Genomic DNA, 18,722 nt, shown 5'->3' on the forward strand with positions numbered 1-18,722 from the left:
GTGCCCAAGCCATTTCAACCTTTCTCACATTATAGCCCTAGAAAGCAGGATTGAACCACACTTATTGTACAGCCTACTGTCTGAAATATGTTCAGTCAGCCAGGCACCCAAAGCAATTCGTAGGCAATTTCTCTGTAAAACATCTGGCAAATATCTCTGCCTCTATAATTACCACACTCACTCTTATTACCTTTCTTATACTGTGGTTTAATTAGGGCTTTCCTAAAATTGCCAGGTACTTCTAATTCTTTGAAAATCAAATTCATAATCTTCAGTAACTTATTTCTAATCTCAGAGCCACCGTATTTAAGAAACACATTTACCACGCCATCAGCACCTGGCGTCACCACAAGACCACCTATACTGTCTTAAATGGAATGGTTTTCTTCGGGAATGGAGCAGGACATGATCGTAGAGGGGTTTTTACTTAGTTTGTCCATGCATAGATCTCGGATTGTTGGGGATGGGAATTCAAGGGTATATCAACGCAATATAGAGCGTGTGGCCCATGAAAAGGGTGTAATAAAACACAAGTGCGCCAACCATGTCACAAAAAATTTGACTGCTATAAACCTTGTCAAGAATAGGACCGATTATTCAAAAATCCTCACCAAAAGTTGTATCTCAAGCCTCACTAAGGATCTTTGCGGGGCTATACAAAAAAAACCCACGACAATGGTGAAATACATAAAAACTAAAATTTCTAATAAAGAATGTACCCTTTTACGCATTTGATTAACCACCAAAAATGTTTCTCGGAATGTACCAAATCTGAGTGTTTATAAAATAAGTTTTCTAGGGTCTCTGAATTTGTAATGCTAGCAGTCAATGAAAAAAACTGGAAAGGTCATAAGGCTTAACCTTTTAATCAAGTCAACTACAAATCCTTGCCGAATCTTTCATGAGGTTGTTGTTAAATTCTTAGGGCACAAACAGGTTTGCTGATCCAAAGAAATTTGCATGCCGTACGTATCACGGCAGCAGCTCTTGCCAGATAGCACGGTAGTGGATGGCACAATCGTTCTCTTCAAATATAATACTTATTTATCGTTCTTTTATAATCAAGCGGTAGTGATTAATATATTCGCAAAGAGTATTGAATGAGGAATTGCATCGCATTTCTCTTGTTAAGTGTTGAGTTCAAATTAATTTTTTTTTTAAACGCAATTTTTTCAGCCGATAGTAAGACAAAAATCGGGGGGTGGGGGCTGTCTTAAAGTTCTTGCTAAACACTTATTATTAAATTTCAACGGCCCTTGTGTTTGAGCAGTATTTCTTAAGGGATTATTACAAAAAGTCAAATTTTAGCGTAAAGAGAGAGGGCCGACGAAGGGGCAGCAACTCTCTCCCACATACATGGATTACTGTCTGTTAGTTATAAGTTTTATTGCTGTTCCTTGCTTTCAGTTGAAAAAAACTTGTTTTTAAATGCATGTTTCATTTAAGTGTTTGTTGATGATAGCCCATGCAAGTTCATTATATTAGTGCTTTTTATGCACAATTATAACATCGCCGATGTAAGTTTATTATATTTGGGCTCGTTTTGTGTTCATGGCCATATTTTTGGCTTTAATACACTTATCTATCTATTTATCTATCAAATTGCCCATAGTCCCACGAGCAGGGTAAAAAATTCTATGAAACGTGGAAAACTTACACGTTGCGCGAGACAACTAATTCCACTGTCTTTTGGAAACGGTAAAGGGGATATAAAGCCCGTCTAGAGAGCAATGATAGTTGCGTGCAGGGATTGCTGCCAAAATTAGATTCAAAATATGGTCAAAACTAGATCTCCCATCTACTGACTTCAAGGCGGCGAAAGAAGCCTACTTTAGAAAATTTATTTCCACTAAATATCAACTCGTGCAGTTACAGCTGGACAATCTGATAACTCACAATTTATTTTCATACTAGATTATTATTGGTCTTAAGTATCTAGTATGGACTTTCAATTCCAGCCCCTCCAATAGCCAGTGCCGTCCTTTGGGGGTGGCAAGGGGTGCGACCGCACTGGGCATCGCGCTAACAGGGCCAAATATGTTACGAATTACAATCACATGAGTGATTTTGTGACTTCATGAGGGGACTCACAGAAAAAAAACGTGGAATGTGCGGCTTTGGTTCCCAAATGTGGGTTCCCCCTTTATATGAAGTGGGGCCAATGATTTTCGAATTGCAGAAAAACGTTTTCTTCGGTTAAAAACTCAAGAGAGAAAAAACGGGTTAGTACTTTTCTGTTATAACAACCCTATTCAAGAAGTAAAATTAGGCTAATCCTAATAAAAAAAATACCAAAACATTATGAAAAAATAATACTTTAGAAACAAATTTTGGCTATATGTTTTCACACTAGAGGATGGGGTTAAAATATAGCGGGTCTGCATGCAAAATGTGTTACCTGCAATTATTCTGCATATAATGAAGTAAGAATTGTTTTCTAATTTCACACTGTCCAAATACTTTACCCCCCCCCCCCTTAATATGTAATTATATAGCCCAAATTACATAAGTCTCATGTATTCTGTCACACGCCACTTGTTTTTCATTGAGCATTAGCTAATTGTCTTTTAATACAGACAGATGGAAAGCCGGTTCTAGGTTTGTTCTCGAGTTTTACGCAGCGTAATTCTTGAGTGGGATCAAGCTTCATTTAAATTAAATAAAAAAAACAAGTTTTTTTAAACTGAAAGTAAGGAGCGACATTAAAACTTAAAACGAACAGAAATTATTCCGTATATGGAAGGGGCTTTCCCCTCCTCAACGCCTCGCTCTTTACGCTAAAGTTTGACTCTGTCTCACAACTGTATTTTTTAAAACAATAAAAAACTTTAGCGTAAAGAGCGAGGCGTTGAGGAGGGGAAATCTCCGCTAAAATCTCGTACTTAGGCGAAATGTCAAGTCTAGACGTTAAACGAGAATGAATTTCATTGGTTGGCATGGGTTCGTCCTATATTGTACTTTTGACCAATAAACTGCGCCGGGTGAAACCTATAGACCATGATCAAAGTTGCAAATAGCGCCACCATAGCGGAATTATATGAATAGGCCTGAATCCAAACGTAAACGTTAATATATAATTTTTATACTCAAAAATGAAACAGATCAATGCTTGAAATGTCAATTCTTCTTTCACTGATTACCCTTTGGCATTTTCTCAGGGGTGATGGGCGTAAAGGTAGCAGAGAAACATCACATCCCACTATATAAGTCGGATCAGTTGTGATTATGATTAGATTCCCACTAAGAATTCCCTGATAGTTGGATTTGAAGATATTCTACTGCTAATCCCATATAAAGCTGTGAGCTCTAGTAAAGGAGTATTAATAACTATATCTTCATCTTAATAGCCCCAAGAATTGGGGTTCTTGTGACGGATTTGAACCGTTTGATAGAATTGCAGTTTTCCAAGAAACTTGTATTTTTGGAAAGTACTCCATACTAACCGTTAATCTAAAATAATTGAGAATGCAGTTGTTCATTTGTCTTCTTATAAAGAAAAATTTTACCTTTTGTGTATAATCTTCTGTGTCTGGTTTGTCCAGTTTGGTTTTTCGGGGTGTCAAACATAAGATCTTTTCTAAAGATTCCCTGAGCAAAGAAGTTTGAATGTTTTCCTTTCATCGTTCAATGACTGAGAGAAGAAAGTTCAAAGATTATTAGACTTTCTAAAACTAAGCTTATTTTTCAGGAGCGTATTCCATCAGACCAAAAGAGTTTATCTGGCTTTGTTTGGGACGTTGTTACAGTTATAACTAACATTTGTTTACGAAGTATGTTTCCTTTTTTCTTGTTTATTTTGTTACATTAATTAAAAAAACTTTCCACAAAATAATTCTTTCAAAGAAAAGTAAAGATCTCCATTAAACAAAAAATGAGCAAAAATAAAATTAAATAATCTACCAATCGTGAAACTGCCGCAAATCAGCATCGATTAATCAATAAAACCCAAAACGAACAGAAATTACAATAAATAACTGAGTCAAACTCAAAACGAGCAGAAATTAACATGAGGTGGGCTCAAAACCCATATGCGTTCCCTAGGCCAGAACATAATTTGCACTTTAATGAAAAAAATATAAATGTTCTTATATAACTTTAATAAATCAAATAATATTAACATTTTGATTACTAAATATCAGTATATATATATTAACTGACAATGCACATTCATTTTTATTTTTTTCAGTAAAGTACAAATTCTTCTGGCCTTGTGAAGGCATAGGGGTTTTGAGTTTGACCCGGTTATTTATTGTAATTTCTGCTCGTTTTAGGTTTCATTTATTTATCGATGCTGATTTTTGGTCGTTTCACGCTTGGTAGATTATTTGATTTTATTTTTGCTCATTTTTTGTTAAATGAAGTTCTTTACTTTTCTTTGAAAAGCTTATTTTGTGGAAAAAGTTTTTTTTTAGTTAATTTCTGTACGTTTTGTATTGACATAATCTTTTCAGGGAAAAAGAAAATAATGCTTTCAATCTTTTCGTTTTTTTAGGACTTTATAGTTTGGTCTGCTATTTGTATGCTGGAGACAAATTTTCAGAAATTTTTAACAATATACACCCTTTTAAAAATTTGGACACAAATAGTAGTGTTCAATTTCGTTTCATACCTCCTCTAGTTGACCTGAAATGGAAAACTTGATACCATTCGCAAAAAAATTTGCTTACTTTCTTTGATAGCTTGGATCAAGGCCGTATCCAGGGGGTTACCCGGTTTGAACCCCCCCCCCCCCCGAAGTTTTTGACCGAGTCAAAAATTAGTCGAAAAATTAGTAAAAACTAGTAAAATTAGTCGAAAACCGAGTCAAAAATTAGTAAACCCCCCCCCTCCCCCGAACAAAAATCCTGGATCCGCTCTTGGCTTGGATCCACTTACGCTATTTTGACTTGGTTGAATTTTAAGAGCAGATTTAGCCCCAAAAGTTTGATCATAATACCCTCAGTCGTTCTTGGGATACTGCTGAGATGCCTTATTGGGAATTAGCATTAACACAGTGCATTTTGACTTAATCTTAAGGCAACATATAGTTTTTAAACATAAAGGCAAATGGGAGGGGGATTAGTTGCCCTCCAATTACTTTCGACTATTAAAAAGGGCATCAGCCCTTTCTATTTTCAATCGAATGAGCCCTTTTCGAAGTTCCTACGAAAACTCCTTCGATACGAAGTGCCCTGGTCTAAACAACAACAACCATAACAAAAAACATACATTATACCAACATCGATCTTTACTATAAAAATGTCAAGCATTCCAATCAATTTCGGCTATTAAAAAGGGCACTAGCCATTTCAATTTCCAATTGATTGGCCTTTTTTGAGTTTCTACGACAAAGCTGTCTGTAAACACTTTATTTGTCTTCACGGTATAAATTACAACCCTTACCCTAAAGGCTTTGAGGGGGGTTCTCATCCTCTAAGACATAATTTCCAGAACTTTCAACTACGTTAAACAAAATGGCTGTCTCCAAATTTTGATTGGATATGTTCGGGAAAATGGTAAACGAGAGAGTGGAGTTGTTCACTCTCCAATCAATTTCAACTATTAAAACAGACATTAGCCATTTCAGTTTCCAATACAGTGAGCGCAGTTTTAGTTTCTGGGACAAAACTTTCAATAAAAACTCTATATGCCCTCAGGGCAAAGATTACAACCCCTGTCCTGAGGGCTGGGGGTTGTCATCCTCAAAGACCTAATTTCCAGAACTTTTTACTACATTGAACAAAATGGCTATATGAAAATGTTGATTAGATGGGTGTGGGGTACTGGTGCGTGTGAGAGAGTGGTTAATTATCCTCCAATCACTTTCGACTATTTAAAAGGGCACTTGCCCTCTCAATTTCCAATTGAATGTGTCCCTCTTGAAGTTTTTACGACAACTCTATCTATAAAAACCTTATATGCCCCCAGGGCATAACTTACAACCCTTGCACTGAGGGCTCTGAGGGGGTTATCATCTTAAAAGACCTAATTTCCAGAACTTTAACTACATTGAACAAAATGGATATCTCGAAATTTTGATTCAAATCAAAATTCAAATCAATTTATTTAACATAAAAAAATACAAACAAATTTACAGCGGCCATCTATAAAAACCCGAAGGTTTGTTTACGATGGCTGCAAATCCATTATTATAAAGCCCTACATCCACATAAAAACTATCTATTTACAAGGAAAAATCAGCACTTGAACTAAATCAATATAAAGAACATCTCCTACTCTAAAAGGATTACACTCTAGAAATCGCAAGTGAGAAATATCACATATCATCCTTAAAACAGACACTCGAAAAAAAAAAAGAGAAAAAAAAAAAAAGATACATCTAACTAAATCAACTATGACAAAATCAATAAGTATCAGCTAGGCTATAGAGCCGACTCCGTGCGCTTTGGCTGGGTAATTTCTCGAAAATGCGACCATTATCTGTCCAAACAATTTTCAAACCAATTCAAACAATTAATCAAATTCAAAAATCTAATCATTCAGATTATAACCCAAAAGGTAACGCTTCAATCTACTCTTGAGCTGGCCTACATTATCAACTTGTCTGATAGCATCCGGGAGGGAATTCCACACCCCTGGTCCCGCAAAACGAGGCAGAAATGCAGCATGTTGAGTATTCCGGAGCTCCGATGCAAGGTCATTTGCATTTCTAGTCTCATAACAGGGATAGGATGAATTAGTTCTAAAAATTTCCCAAAATACCTCCGGTGAACACTTATTCAAACATTGATAAATAAAAATTGCTAACTGGTAATCCCGTAACTGATAAATATTTAAAATTTTCAAACTTGTAAAGCAATTCAACGTGCTATTTTCATACTGAATGTAATTACCTAAAATACGAACTATTTTATTCTGTAAAATTTGGACCTTTCTAAAACTTGAAATAAAACTACTAGTCCATAGCATGCAACCATATGATAAATAAGGGCTAACAATAGAATGATAAAGTAAAAGTAAAACATTTGACGGTATTTGATTTTTCAGTCTTCTTATCACACCCAACCCTCTTGAAATCTTAACTGCCACAAGATCACAATGTTATTTCAAACTTAAATTAAAATCAAGACTAAAGCCCAAATATTTAACACTATTTACATGCTTTAAAAATTCACCGTTACAAATAATATTATTATCTAAAACACATGAAACTCCATTTCTACAAAATATCACGAAATTTGTTTCTGAAATATTCACTACCAATTAACTAGAATTTGTAAAACTTATCAATTCAGCGAGGGCCTTATTTGTCTTCTCAATTAACTGGTTCAGACAAGTAGCTGTAATTGTAAACACCGTGTCATCAGCAAAAGACGTTATAAGTGCATCTGATATATAAAAACGCATGGTATCAACGTAAATTAGATAAAGAAGTGGGCCAAGCACTGAACCTTGAGGCACACCGGAATTAACGATAAAAGTTTTTGAAATAGAATTTTTAATAGAGACTCGAATAATGCGCTGGTTAAGATAAGATTCAAACCATTTCAGAATAACCCCTTGGATCCCTAAACGGCTTAGCCTATTTAATAAAATTTTATGAACCACCGTGTCAAAAGCCTTTCTAAAGTCTATAAATACTGAAAGTACCAGTACACTTTTTTCGAGAGCAACATTAATGAAATCTGTTAGGTGCTGGACTGCATGTATCGCAGAGTGGCTTTTCCTGAATGCAAACTGGGTATCACTAAGAAAACCGTAAGTAGTCAGATGGTTATAAAGTCGTCGATGCATCACTTTTTCATATTGGATGTGTTTCGGGAAATGATGGGCGTGGAAGGGGTGTTAGTTGCCTTTCAGTCACTTTCGACTATTAAAAAAGGCACAAACCACTCCAATATCCAATTGAATGAGTCCTTTTCGAAGTTTCTACGACAACTTCTTTGATACGAAGTGCCCTGCTCTAAACAAAAAAAATAATAAATAATACATTGTGCCAACATCGTTCTTATATGTCCCCAGGGCATAACTTAAAACCCTTGCCCTGAGGGTTGTGGGGGAGTGTCCTCCTCAAAAAAATATTTTCTCGGTGGAAATCAACTGTGTTGAACAAAATGGCTATCTCAAAATTTTGATTGGATGTATTTGGGAGAATGATGGGTGTGGGGGGGGGGGGGGCTAGTAGCCCTCCAATCACTTTCGACTATTAAAAGGGCACTAGCCACTCCAATCAAATGAGCCTTTTTCGAAGTTTTTACAACAACTCCTTCGATACGAAGTGCCCTGGTATAAAAAAAAAAAAAAAAAAAAAAAAAAAAAAAAAAAAAAAAAAATGCCAATATCGTTATTTACTTAGGCAGCGCTATTGTGCTGCCTATGAAAGATGGAACTTCATTAAGTGATATGTTATTTTATGCCAGAAGGGAAAAGATGGTGCGGAAATTTGTTCTAGATATGCAGCTAAATCGTAGGTTTGAACAGGTTGATTGTCTTGGGATCTGACGTTTCAAATGTGAGTTTAAGTAGAAATAAAGAACATATATGAAAAAAGAACATAATACAATAATGAAAAAACCATAATGAAAAAACAACATTTGATGTAACACTGCTACATTTATGTTTAGAGGTTCTTCCCCTTAAAGTGATATCAGTAATACTGTTCTCACAGAGGATTTTACAGTTTTACCCAATGTATAACGTCAGTTGATCTTTGTTGGAATTATATCTACTTTGCTGCTTTACTTATAATAACTAATTAAGTAAGCCGAGTTTTTAGCCTTAATTTTAAAATGCCTTAGATATTTTTATAGGTTTTTCCTTTAGCTAGTAACTTTAAAGTTTATTTGACAACTTGTTTCAATTTAGACTCAATTTTAATGACTAATTACAAAACAGTTGCGTTGGTGTCTCCCTTCAAAAATTCAGTCTCTGTTGACGATTGAGTAACATGAAACGGAAAAAAGGCGCTTTGAATACGTGAAGGTGCTTTCAAAAAGGCGCTTTGAATGCGTCAATTCTTTGACGGGTATGTCCAGTATCTGGTCCTGGTTTGTTTATGTTGGACTTTAATCCACATTTCCGTTACTGATCATTATCTGATAAAAATGAATCAAATGCGTTAAATTCCGTCAATTAGCTTGCTCAAATTTATTAGATTTTTGTCATTTATACCGTAAATATCTAAAAAATAAAATCTCGAAAATGTATATTTTGGGGGTTCGGATAGATCTAGAGGGGACAGGGAGTCACCATTGGTAGTGGAGTTCTAAAGTCATGTTTTGTTAGAAAGGTTGGGGTGATCTGTCACTTAAAAAGCCTTTGTCCGTCTAGTCCAAGTATTCCTCTGCACGAGTTCTTGATTAGAATGTTAGGCTCTTCGTTAGACGAAGGTTCTTCATCTAAAGAACCTTTCTCTCAAAAATACAGAAGTTTTGAGACAAATATATTTCTGAGATTTTCTTACTAGGGGGGGGGGGGGATTACTGCAAATTTCCCCATACATTTCAGAAAACTTACTTTTTTTCTTCCTTTTTTAACAAATTACATCCTCCTCAAAACAAATAAGAGTGCTTTCCCCAAATTATTAAAAATCACAATTCAAAATATCTTGTTTGTGCTTTTGTCTTAGATACATTCCCCCACCCCTCTCTACACTCCTCAAGATGGATCTGTATTAGACACATAAATTGGCGGGGGGGGGGGGAGAGTGGCAAGGACAATCGAAAAAACAACAAAATTACCCCCTAGATTTTGAGAAACATATCTAGTCCCCCCTCCTTATAGTTTCGTGAATGGACGTTCCTGGTTTGTGTTCACTTAGATAAGATTTAGTTCCAATAAAATGACTTATAATAAGTCAAGATAGGCCAATTCAGAATTCAGTTAAAACAAACAGCAAAAAAAGAGAAATATGGTAATACTGATCAAGAAAAAAAGACAGATTCATAAGTTGATATGTCGGAAACATTAGAAACATATAAAAACTAGCAGAATTTAAAAAGAAATTAAACTATTTAATAATAACACAAAGAGGGAATGGATTAGGTAAATGGTATAAATAACAAGGAAGTGGGTTTGGGCAATGTAGGAGGCAAAAGCATTTCAAGAATTTAGTCAGAAATAGACTGTACAAACTTATCTAGTGAAAGTCTATTAAACATAACTATGGATCTATGCAGTAAAATAGAGAGAGAGAGAGACTCAATCCTAATACGGTTCCACTCCAGAGAACCCTAAATAAATCTGGTTGGACAGTTAATTAGAGCTTTTAAAAGTCAACTGTTTCTTTTAAATGAAAATATTAAATGAAGGGAGATTTACAGATGTTTCCTACAAGCGATTCCGATCTCCTTCTTTTGTCTGCTTGTGCACTTGTTTGACCCGACATATAAGCAGGCACACCACTTGCTGGTTATTTTTAATGATATTTTCTGCAAAACTGAGTGCTAATGAATTACAAACAGAACATGACTTATTTTTCAATTTGCTTTTCATTATATATATTTTTAATTTAAGTGTTGGGACTATATTCTATGTGCTGAAGCAAATAACAACATGGAATATGAATTATTTTGTACGAGAACGTTGTTATAGAATACAACACTATTGTAACCCCTACCGTCATTAATGTCTTGTTTTAAGAGAGGATGCTAGTACTACTTGCTCTTCCAGATAACGACAGGAAGGCACCAAGGATTTGCAGCTGCCCCAGAGCTTTTGAAAGTCATCATAGACAATATTATGACAAAGATTACTTTTCGTCTCAGATTCGCGCAATTTCGTCGTGACTCGTGCAATCTCAAGCGTTCACTTTCTTTTCCACTTGCCTATTGTGGTGGATTCCATGGATAAACTGTTGGAAGTGCTCCAAATTCTGTGAGATGAAGCAGCTAAAGTTGAACTTCAGATAGATAGGAATAAAACAACAATCATGACTATTAACCCGTCTGCTCTAGTTGCTGACTCTTCCGAAAACCTGGACAATACTATTTGAATTGAATTTGTTCTAGTATTCACTTACCTGGGCAAACGCCTTTTCTGCCATGGACCGGTTTAGCCGTTACCTGTGGCGAAAATCAAACATCGGCCGTTGATCAAAACTAGATTTTCAACCCCCTCGTTGGCTCTGAGGCTTCAAGAGCTGAGACCTAGAAATCATCAACCGTAATTCTCAAGTCTGTGGAGGATTATCAGTCAAAGAAGGATATAAAGTCTGCGATAACTCGGCTTCCTTCGCAATGAGAGGCTGCTCCAACTCACCAATCAATCTTGGTATTGTACCGAGGTAGCCGAGCAAACCTTGCGTTGACTTGGAAACCTGCTTAGAATGCCACCACACCTACCCGCAAATTCCGTCTACGGCTTTCACCCTCCAAAGCTCGTTGGAAAAGACCTCGCGGCCGACCGAGGAAGGGCTGGTTCAACAGCCTGTCCAATTTTCTTGCGCAAGGTAACATCAACCTTGATGAAGCACATGCGCTCGCAATGAACAGAAGCAGGTAGAGGAGGCTACTTTGGTTAGGATATCAAACTCTTTGTGGTAATGAACAGTTCATAAGTAAGGAGCGAGTTGACCCAATAGTAATCGAAACTCTAAATAAAGGAATTTAGCTGGCTATTATTACATCTAAAGAATCGCCTGTTCAATGGAAACCAAATATATAAAGTTGTTTAAGTTCAATGTTAACCATCAAAATGGGAAAAATGCCCCAAAAAAGTCAGGCCTTTTTTTCCCAATGATATATGATCGAGATATTGAGATAGCCATTTGATTTAGCATTGTTGAAATGTTCTTACATAACCCCCACAGTCCCTGGGAAAAGTGCTTTTGTTTTGCCCATTGTTTGCACAAGTATTTATTATTGGGAAATATATAGGACTTTTTATTTGGAGGTGGGGGGGGGGGGGTTCTACGGGGATGATATTTCACAAGGATAATTTTGTAAAATTGAGATAAGAAAGTTTCTGGGGGGAAATCTTCTCGTCGAAGTGATACACGGAGGAAGGGGGTTTCCTGGCATGATTTGAAAATCCGTCATAAATTAAACTTAAAAAAACAGGTATCTTCGACTGGGCAACATTAAAGAAGAAAAAGGTTTTTATTAAAAGAAATAAACACATTAACAACCAACCCGAAGCTTATAAACTTGGTAACGGGTAAACATCACCCTTTACAAAACCCTGCATACATAATCACTACCAGCCATCCTCCCCCCCCCCCAAAAAAAAAGATAAATGAAAGAATTGAATTATAATTATTCATGACCTACCTGGATGTCGAAGACAAATAAAAATTGATCCTTCTATTCTATCTCCTCGTCCCCCTCCAAAGAAAAAAAATAACAACTTAAACATTAAAACTAAAAACGAACAGAAATCGTTCCATATATGAGAGGGGCTGCGTCTTCCTCATGTCCCCATTCTTGATGGGGGATTACTTATAGAGAAACTAAAAGACTTAGCGTAAAAAGCGAGAGTTGAGGAAGAGACAGTCCCCCTTTTATACAAATTAATTTATGTTTGTTTTAAGTTATAATGTTGCTCCTTACTTTCAATTGAAAAACCTTGTTTTTTTATCACTTAATAAACATTAAAGAACGAGAAAGAGTATCTTGTCAATTAGAAGAAAAGAGTCAGGTTATATGAGCGGGTAGATTTTTTTGCATCCTAGGGTCTTTCTAAGTCCAAACTCTTAGTTGCTCTCATCCTATGTTTAGGTCTTTGGTGGTTTATATTATATATATATATATATATATATATATATATATATATATATATATATATATATATATATATATATATATATATATATATATATATATATATATATATATATATATATATATATATATAAAATTCTACAAAATTTTTAAGTAGAAGTAAAGAGCGCCTGTCCTCAAATCAGCGACACCCTTGTAATTTAGACCCTCTGGGTAAACACTTGGGCTAAGACACTTGTTTAGCGCCGTTTGTTCATATTCCATATGTACAATGTAAAAATTTTTACTGGCCATACTAAACAAATTGTTTAATTATAGAACAATCCTCAACACAATATCAACACACGGTCATCGACAAGTATCAGTTCGATGGATGGACTGAATTTATATCAAACCTAATTAGTAACCGCCAGGATTTAGAATTACAAGCATTATATGCTGTTCAAAGTATTGACAACAAATAGGCCCATCCCAAAGGTAAGATGTTCCTTTTCATTTTATGTTTACAATTTAACTTGTAGAATCATCTATAAAACGTGCCTTAGTTTGTTTTTTATATGGTACGTTTACACATTAAGTACCTTTGGTAGTCTCTCTCTCTCTCTCTCTCTCTCTCTCTATATCTCTCTCTCTTCTCTGTCTTTTCTCTCTCTTCTCTCTCTTCTCTTTCTCTCTCTCTCTCTCTCTCTCTCTCTCTCTCTCTCTCTCTCTCTCTCTCTCTCTCTCTCTCTCTCTCTCTCTCTCTCTCTTCTCTCTCTTCTCTCTCTCTTCTCTCTCTTCTCTCCCTTCTCTCTCTTCTCTCTCTTTCCTCATTCTTCTCTCGGTTCTCACCTCTCTCTCTCTCTCTCTCTCTCTCTCTCTCTCTCTCTCTCTCTCTCTCTCTCTCTCTCTCTCTCTCTCTCTCTCTCTCTCTCTCTCCTCATTCTTCTCTCGGTTCTCACTTCTCTCTCTCTCTCTCCTCATTCTTATCTCGGTTCTCACTTCTCTCTCTCTCTCTCATTCTTATCTCGGTTTCTCACTTCTCTCTCTCTCTCTCGCTCTCTCTCTCTCTCTCTCTCTCTCTCTCTCTCTCTCTCTCTCTCTCTCTCCCTCCCTTCTCTCCCTTCTCTCCTCATTCTTCTCTCGGTTCTCACTTCTCTCTCTCTCTCCTCATTCTTCTCTCGGTTCTCACTTCTCTCTCTCTCTCTCTCTCTCTCTCTCTCTCTCTCTCTCTCTCTCTCTCTCTCTCTCTCTCTCTCTCTCTCTCTCTCTCTCTCTCTCTCTCTTCTCTCTGTTCTCTCTCTCTTTTCTCTCGTCTCTTTCACCCTTCTCTCTCTTTTCTCTCTTCTCACTCTTCTCTCGGTTCTCACTCTCTCTCTCTTTCTCTCTCTCTCTCTCTCTCTCTCTCTCTCTCTCTCTCTCTCTCTCTCTCTCTCTCTCTCTCTCTCTCTCTCTCTCTCTCTCTCTCTCTCTCTCTCTCTCTCTCTCTCTCTCTCTCTTCTCTTCTTCTCTCTTCTCTCTCTTCTCTCTCTTCGCTCTCTTCACTCTCTTCTCTCTCTTTCCTCATTCTTCTCTCGGTTCTCACTTCTCTCTCTCTCTCTCTCTCTCTCTCTCTCTCTCTCTCTCTCTCTCTCTCTCTCTTCTCTCCCTTCTCTCTCTTCTCTCTCTTTCTCTTTCTCTCTCTCTCTCTCTCTCTCTCTCTCTCTCTCTCTCTCTCTCTCTATCTCTCTCTCTCTTTCTTTTTCTCTCTCTCTCTCTCTCTATTTGTCTTACTTCCACTGTCTTACTTTCTCACAAAAACACTATCTAAATCACTATAAAAATCTTTATCTATCTATAACAATATATATATCTATCTATCTCTGTGCCTTAACTCTATCTATGTATCTATCTCTGTGTCTTAACTCTATCCATCTATCTATCTCTGTGCCTTAAAAAAAGCCTCTCTCTCTGTAAAAAAAAAGCCCCGAAATAAGATTTTTCTAGTTGACTGGAATAGTGTGCAGTAAATACAAATAAGTTCTTAAAGTAGCTATATTATCAGATTTTTAAATTACGTGTTGTCAAAAATTAATATTTGTGTTAAAAATTTTTGTGATATATATTCTCTATTTGCTATTGCTCTCTAAAACTTCAATCTGGGAGTTAGCTTTCTTTTCTATCGCTGACGAAGAATGATCATTGTTGCCAGTTGATTCAGCAACTACTTTTTATTATCTGTAATTATTTTATTACTTTGACAATATAATAATCTGATGTTATTTCTAGTATTGATAATAGCGGTGCTGCTGAAGCTCCGTTCATATCGCACATAATATATATTTTATTAATGTACGCTTATATGGTCTATCTTCCAGGATTCATTAATGATATGGCCTCCGCTTTGTACGAAAACGACATCATATCCGAACAGGCTTTCATATTATGGAAAGACAGTCCACCTACAAGTGAGCATGAAGGTCACGCTTTATGTATAAAATCACTGAATCGGTTCTTCCAAGCTTTAGCAGATGACGATGAAGAATCTAGTAAAGCCTGAAAATAAATTTTCTTTCAATCTAGGATCATGTTTGGTTTTTAGTTGCCGTTAAATAATTTTGTGTTCTTATCTGTTGGTGTGGCATTTCTTGCGGATGTTAGAGGCTTTTGAAAATCTAAACTTTAAATTTAACAAATTCAATCTCGTAAAGAAAATAACCGCCTCTATAAAAACAGATGTGATAAGTTTTTTTTTCTGTAAATAGCATAAAATAGCCTGAAAGTAAACTTCTAGGTCGTAGAACTTTCCACTAGAGATGGAAATTTATATTCCTAGATAAGATATGACATCATTAAGGGTCGTTTTATAGAGGTTGTATCAACCTCAGGGAAGAGACTGGTTCCTGACGAATTCATTCTCTTATCCCCAGTGAAATTAAAGTGCTTTTTACTGTTATTGGATTTAAAAAAAAACTGCGTTTAAGATTAGTTGTACAGTGGTTTTCTTTTGTGGCTGATTATTTAACATGTTTTCATTCTCAAATATATTTTTTTCTTTTGTTTTCCAATAGGTTGGAACGTGTCTTGTATTTTGTCGCGTTGGATGCAATACGACAATGTGTAGGGAAAAGTGGTGAAACTTTTATGTATAAATAATTAATAAAACGAGAAATCGTTTTCTTTCTATTAATTTTGAGATTTGCTTGTAGGTTTTGTGGCTTCTAACCGCATAATGAGGTTTTTGTGGCAATATAGTTAACAGACAAGGGCAAAGGGATTACGCTATTACAAACCTATTATGCCCTATTATAGCGTTGCTATGGGTAAACCGAGCAAGAAATACAATTGGCATATCAGATAACGTACACATAAGCCTAGGACAAAAGCAAAATAGAGCTCTGTGAATGGACAAATATTTTGACTGTATATACTTGTTCTTCATTTTTATTTATCATTACTTTAGACATTTTTTAATACCTTTTACCTTAGCTGCTTCGATTGTTCTTGTTTCTTTTGATGGTCTAGGTTGTTCAATTGTCCTTTAGGGTTCTAGGCGTTTACCCCCCCCCCCCCCTCTTGGTGATTACCCTCCAGAAAACATCCCCATCCGGTGGAAAATACCCTCCAGAAAGTACCCCTCCGTTGAAAATAAGGCTTTCCAAATTTGATAATTTTATTTGAGTTTTGTTTTTGATTTCCGTAGGGGAAGGAATTTTGATATTTGTGTGCTATGCGCTACTCACTCTAGTCAATGCTGTGTAAAACTGCGAGAACAAACCGTTTTTTTGTTAGTTTCATCGTTACTTTAAAAATAAATTTGGGCTGTTGATTTGCACATTAGGGGAGGGGGGTAAAGTATAGCGGGTCTGCATGCGAAATGTGTTTGGTACAATTATTCTGTATATTAGATAGGATAGATAGATAAGTGTATTTTAAAGCCAAATATACTTCCACGAACACAGTCAAATAACATAAACGATCATCATAAAGCACTTAAATGAAAAACTACATTAACCTAGTATTAGTACTTAATACTTGCAAATACGTACATTGAGAATAAAACGTAATACTTGGAAAAAACACAGACGAAACATTAAACTTACTTTATACTTTTTTTTTTTTTTTTTTTTTTTTTTTTTTTTTTTACAAAATATCCAGATGCCTCGCTATTCTTCTGTAATTTATTAGTGGTCATACCTAGAAAGAATTGTTTTCTTCTATTTCTTCTATGCCATAATTTGAAACTTTCAGGGCTTGATGAGTGGGATATTGGTCATATACCTAGAAAGAATTATTTTCTAACTTCAAGCTGTCCAAATACTTTACCCCCTCCCCTTATATGCGAATATAAAGCCCAAATTATATATTTCCCATATATGATGTCATTTGTCTTGTCTCTCACTAAACTGAAAAAAACTAACGAAGTAACCGGTTTGTTCTCGAGTTTTACACAGCGTAAACTTGAGTGAGTGGCACATAATCTTTCCCCTACGGAAATTAAAAAAATAGAATTCGCAAACTTAGAAAGGCTTATTTTTCCGGGGAGGGGGTATTTACCGGCTAGAGTATTTCCCCCGGGGGGTAAACGCCAGCCAACATCCTCTAGGCATAATAGAGCCACTTCAAACGCCTTTTGCAATGCGTCATAGATATAAAATACGTTCACTATATGACGTTTGTATGCTTCTCGAATGAATTTATAAATATGACTTCACAGATATGAATATTTTTTCCGAAATTAAGGCTCTGAACGAATTTTCTTGTTAAAAGTTGATAAAAGATAGATGGTTGAAAAAGCTGGAAATAAACTGCTGGAATGACAGAATAAAAGTCAAACAAGAATCGAAGAAGATTGACTAATGCTGAATCTTATTCCAGCATAATTCATGATTTTTGGGGATAGGTGATTTTGGTGATTACTTATTAATAAAGAATTCACAGGTATGATAACAGTCGCTGGCAATGTTAGGTTGTGTGAACCGCCAATATAATATATATATATATATATCATATATATATATATATATATATATATATATATATATATATATATATATATATATATATATATATATATATAATCTTGGCTGGTATTTTTTAGAATCTTGTCTGATATTATCAAACATTTTATGCCATCTATTTCAAAACAATTATAGATAACAGCATAACTGAATTTTAAGCTAGATTAGACACATGATTTTTTTTTCAAACACTAAAAGAGATAGGTTAGTACAAGAAGATCTAGCGGCAACATAGGAACCAAGTTAGATGTAAAAATGTCTTTTTGAACAGAAGAAAATGTATGTTCACAAAACATGCAGTGTTACAGTTTGAAGAGTTTTGAATAAAACTTGCACATTTGCTTTGCTTGCCCTTCATACGGAATAATTTAAAAAACTTTTTACAAGACAAGTTTTTCAAAGAAAAGTAAAGAGCTCCATTAAGCCAAGAATTAGCAAAGCAAATTGAAATAATTTCCAAGCGTAAAACTACCACAAATGACTATTATTAAATAAATGAAACTCGCAACCAAAAGAAATTACAATAGATAGCCAAGTCAGACTCAAAACGAGAAAGATCACGGATACGTGTTTATTTGCTGTTATTTTTTAACAAGGGGTCATTGCGCAAGCTAAGGGTATTAAGGTGAAGATTTTAAGGAATATTTGGGCGGATGTTGAACTAATTCAAAACAAACTATGAGCATGTGGACTTTCAGAAAGGTGACTAAGTAATATCTAAAGAACAACTTTTATTATTAAGTTAGACCTTTGACGGTAAGTTGTGGGGGATTTTGAACTAGCCAGAAGGCACTGTGTATACTTCCAATACGAACACTACAGTTACTGTAATAAATGATGCTAAGCGTATTAAGGTGAAACTTTTAAAGAACATTTAGGACGAGTTTCAATGAAACAAAAAAAAATTGTATGCATGCAAGGTTTTCAAAAGGGCATACAGCAATATCATAGGCAGCATCCCTCCATAATAGCTAAGAACATCATCAAAATTTTTAAAGGAGATAATTCAATCTACAATTAAAAGTTCTGGTGCCCTTTTTAAGAGTAAGAACGAGATTGGAGGGTAAGCAGCTTACCATCCAAC

General features: G+C 35.6%; 2 protein-coding genes across 2 annotated transcripts in view; both read left to right on the forward strand.

The window, feature by feature from the left end:
- Positions 1–10,791, forward strand: part of LOC148956009 (eukaryotic translation initiation factor 4 gamma 1-like) — a 35,904-nt gene extending 25,113 nt beyond the window's left edge. Inside the window, exon 8 of the mRNA XM_089097511.1 lies at positions 10,612–10,791. Coding sequence (XP_088953637.1) covers positions 10,612–10,791 — 180 coding nt within the window. The remainder of the gene's footprint in view (positions 1–10,611) is intronic.
- The window catches only part of LOC148956008 (uncharacterized), a 488,643-nt gene that overhangs the window by 157,316 nt on the left and 312,605 nt on the right, over positions 1–18,722 (forward strand). The gene's annotated exons all lie outside the window — the stretch shown is intronic.

Source organism: Artemia sp. Qi Xiang Cuo, chromosome 1 (assembly GCF_049724085.1).
Source record: "Artemia sp. Qi Xiang Cuo chromosome 1, ASM4972408v1, whole genome shotgun sequence".
Taxonomy (NCBI): Eukaryota; Metazoa; Arthropoda; class Branchiopoda; order Anostraca; family Artemiidae; genus Artemia; species Artemia sp. Qi Xiang Cuo.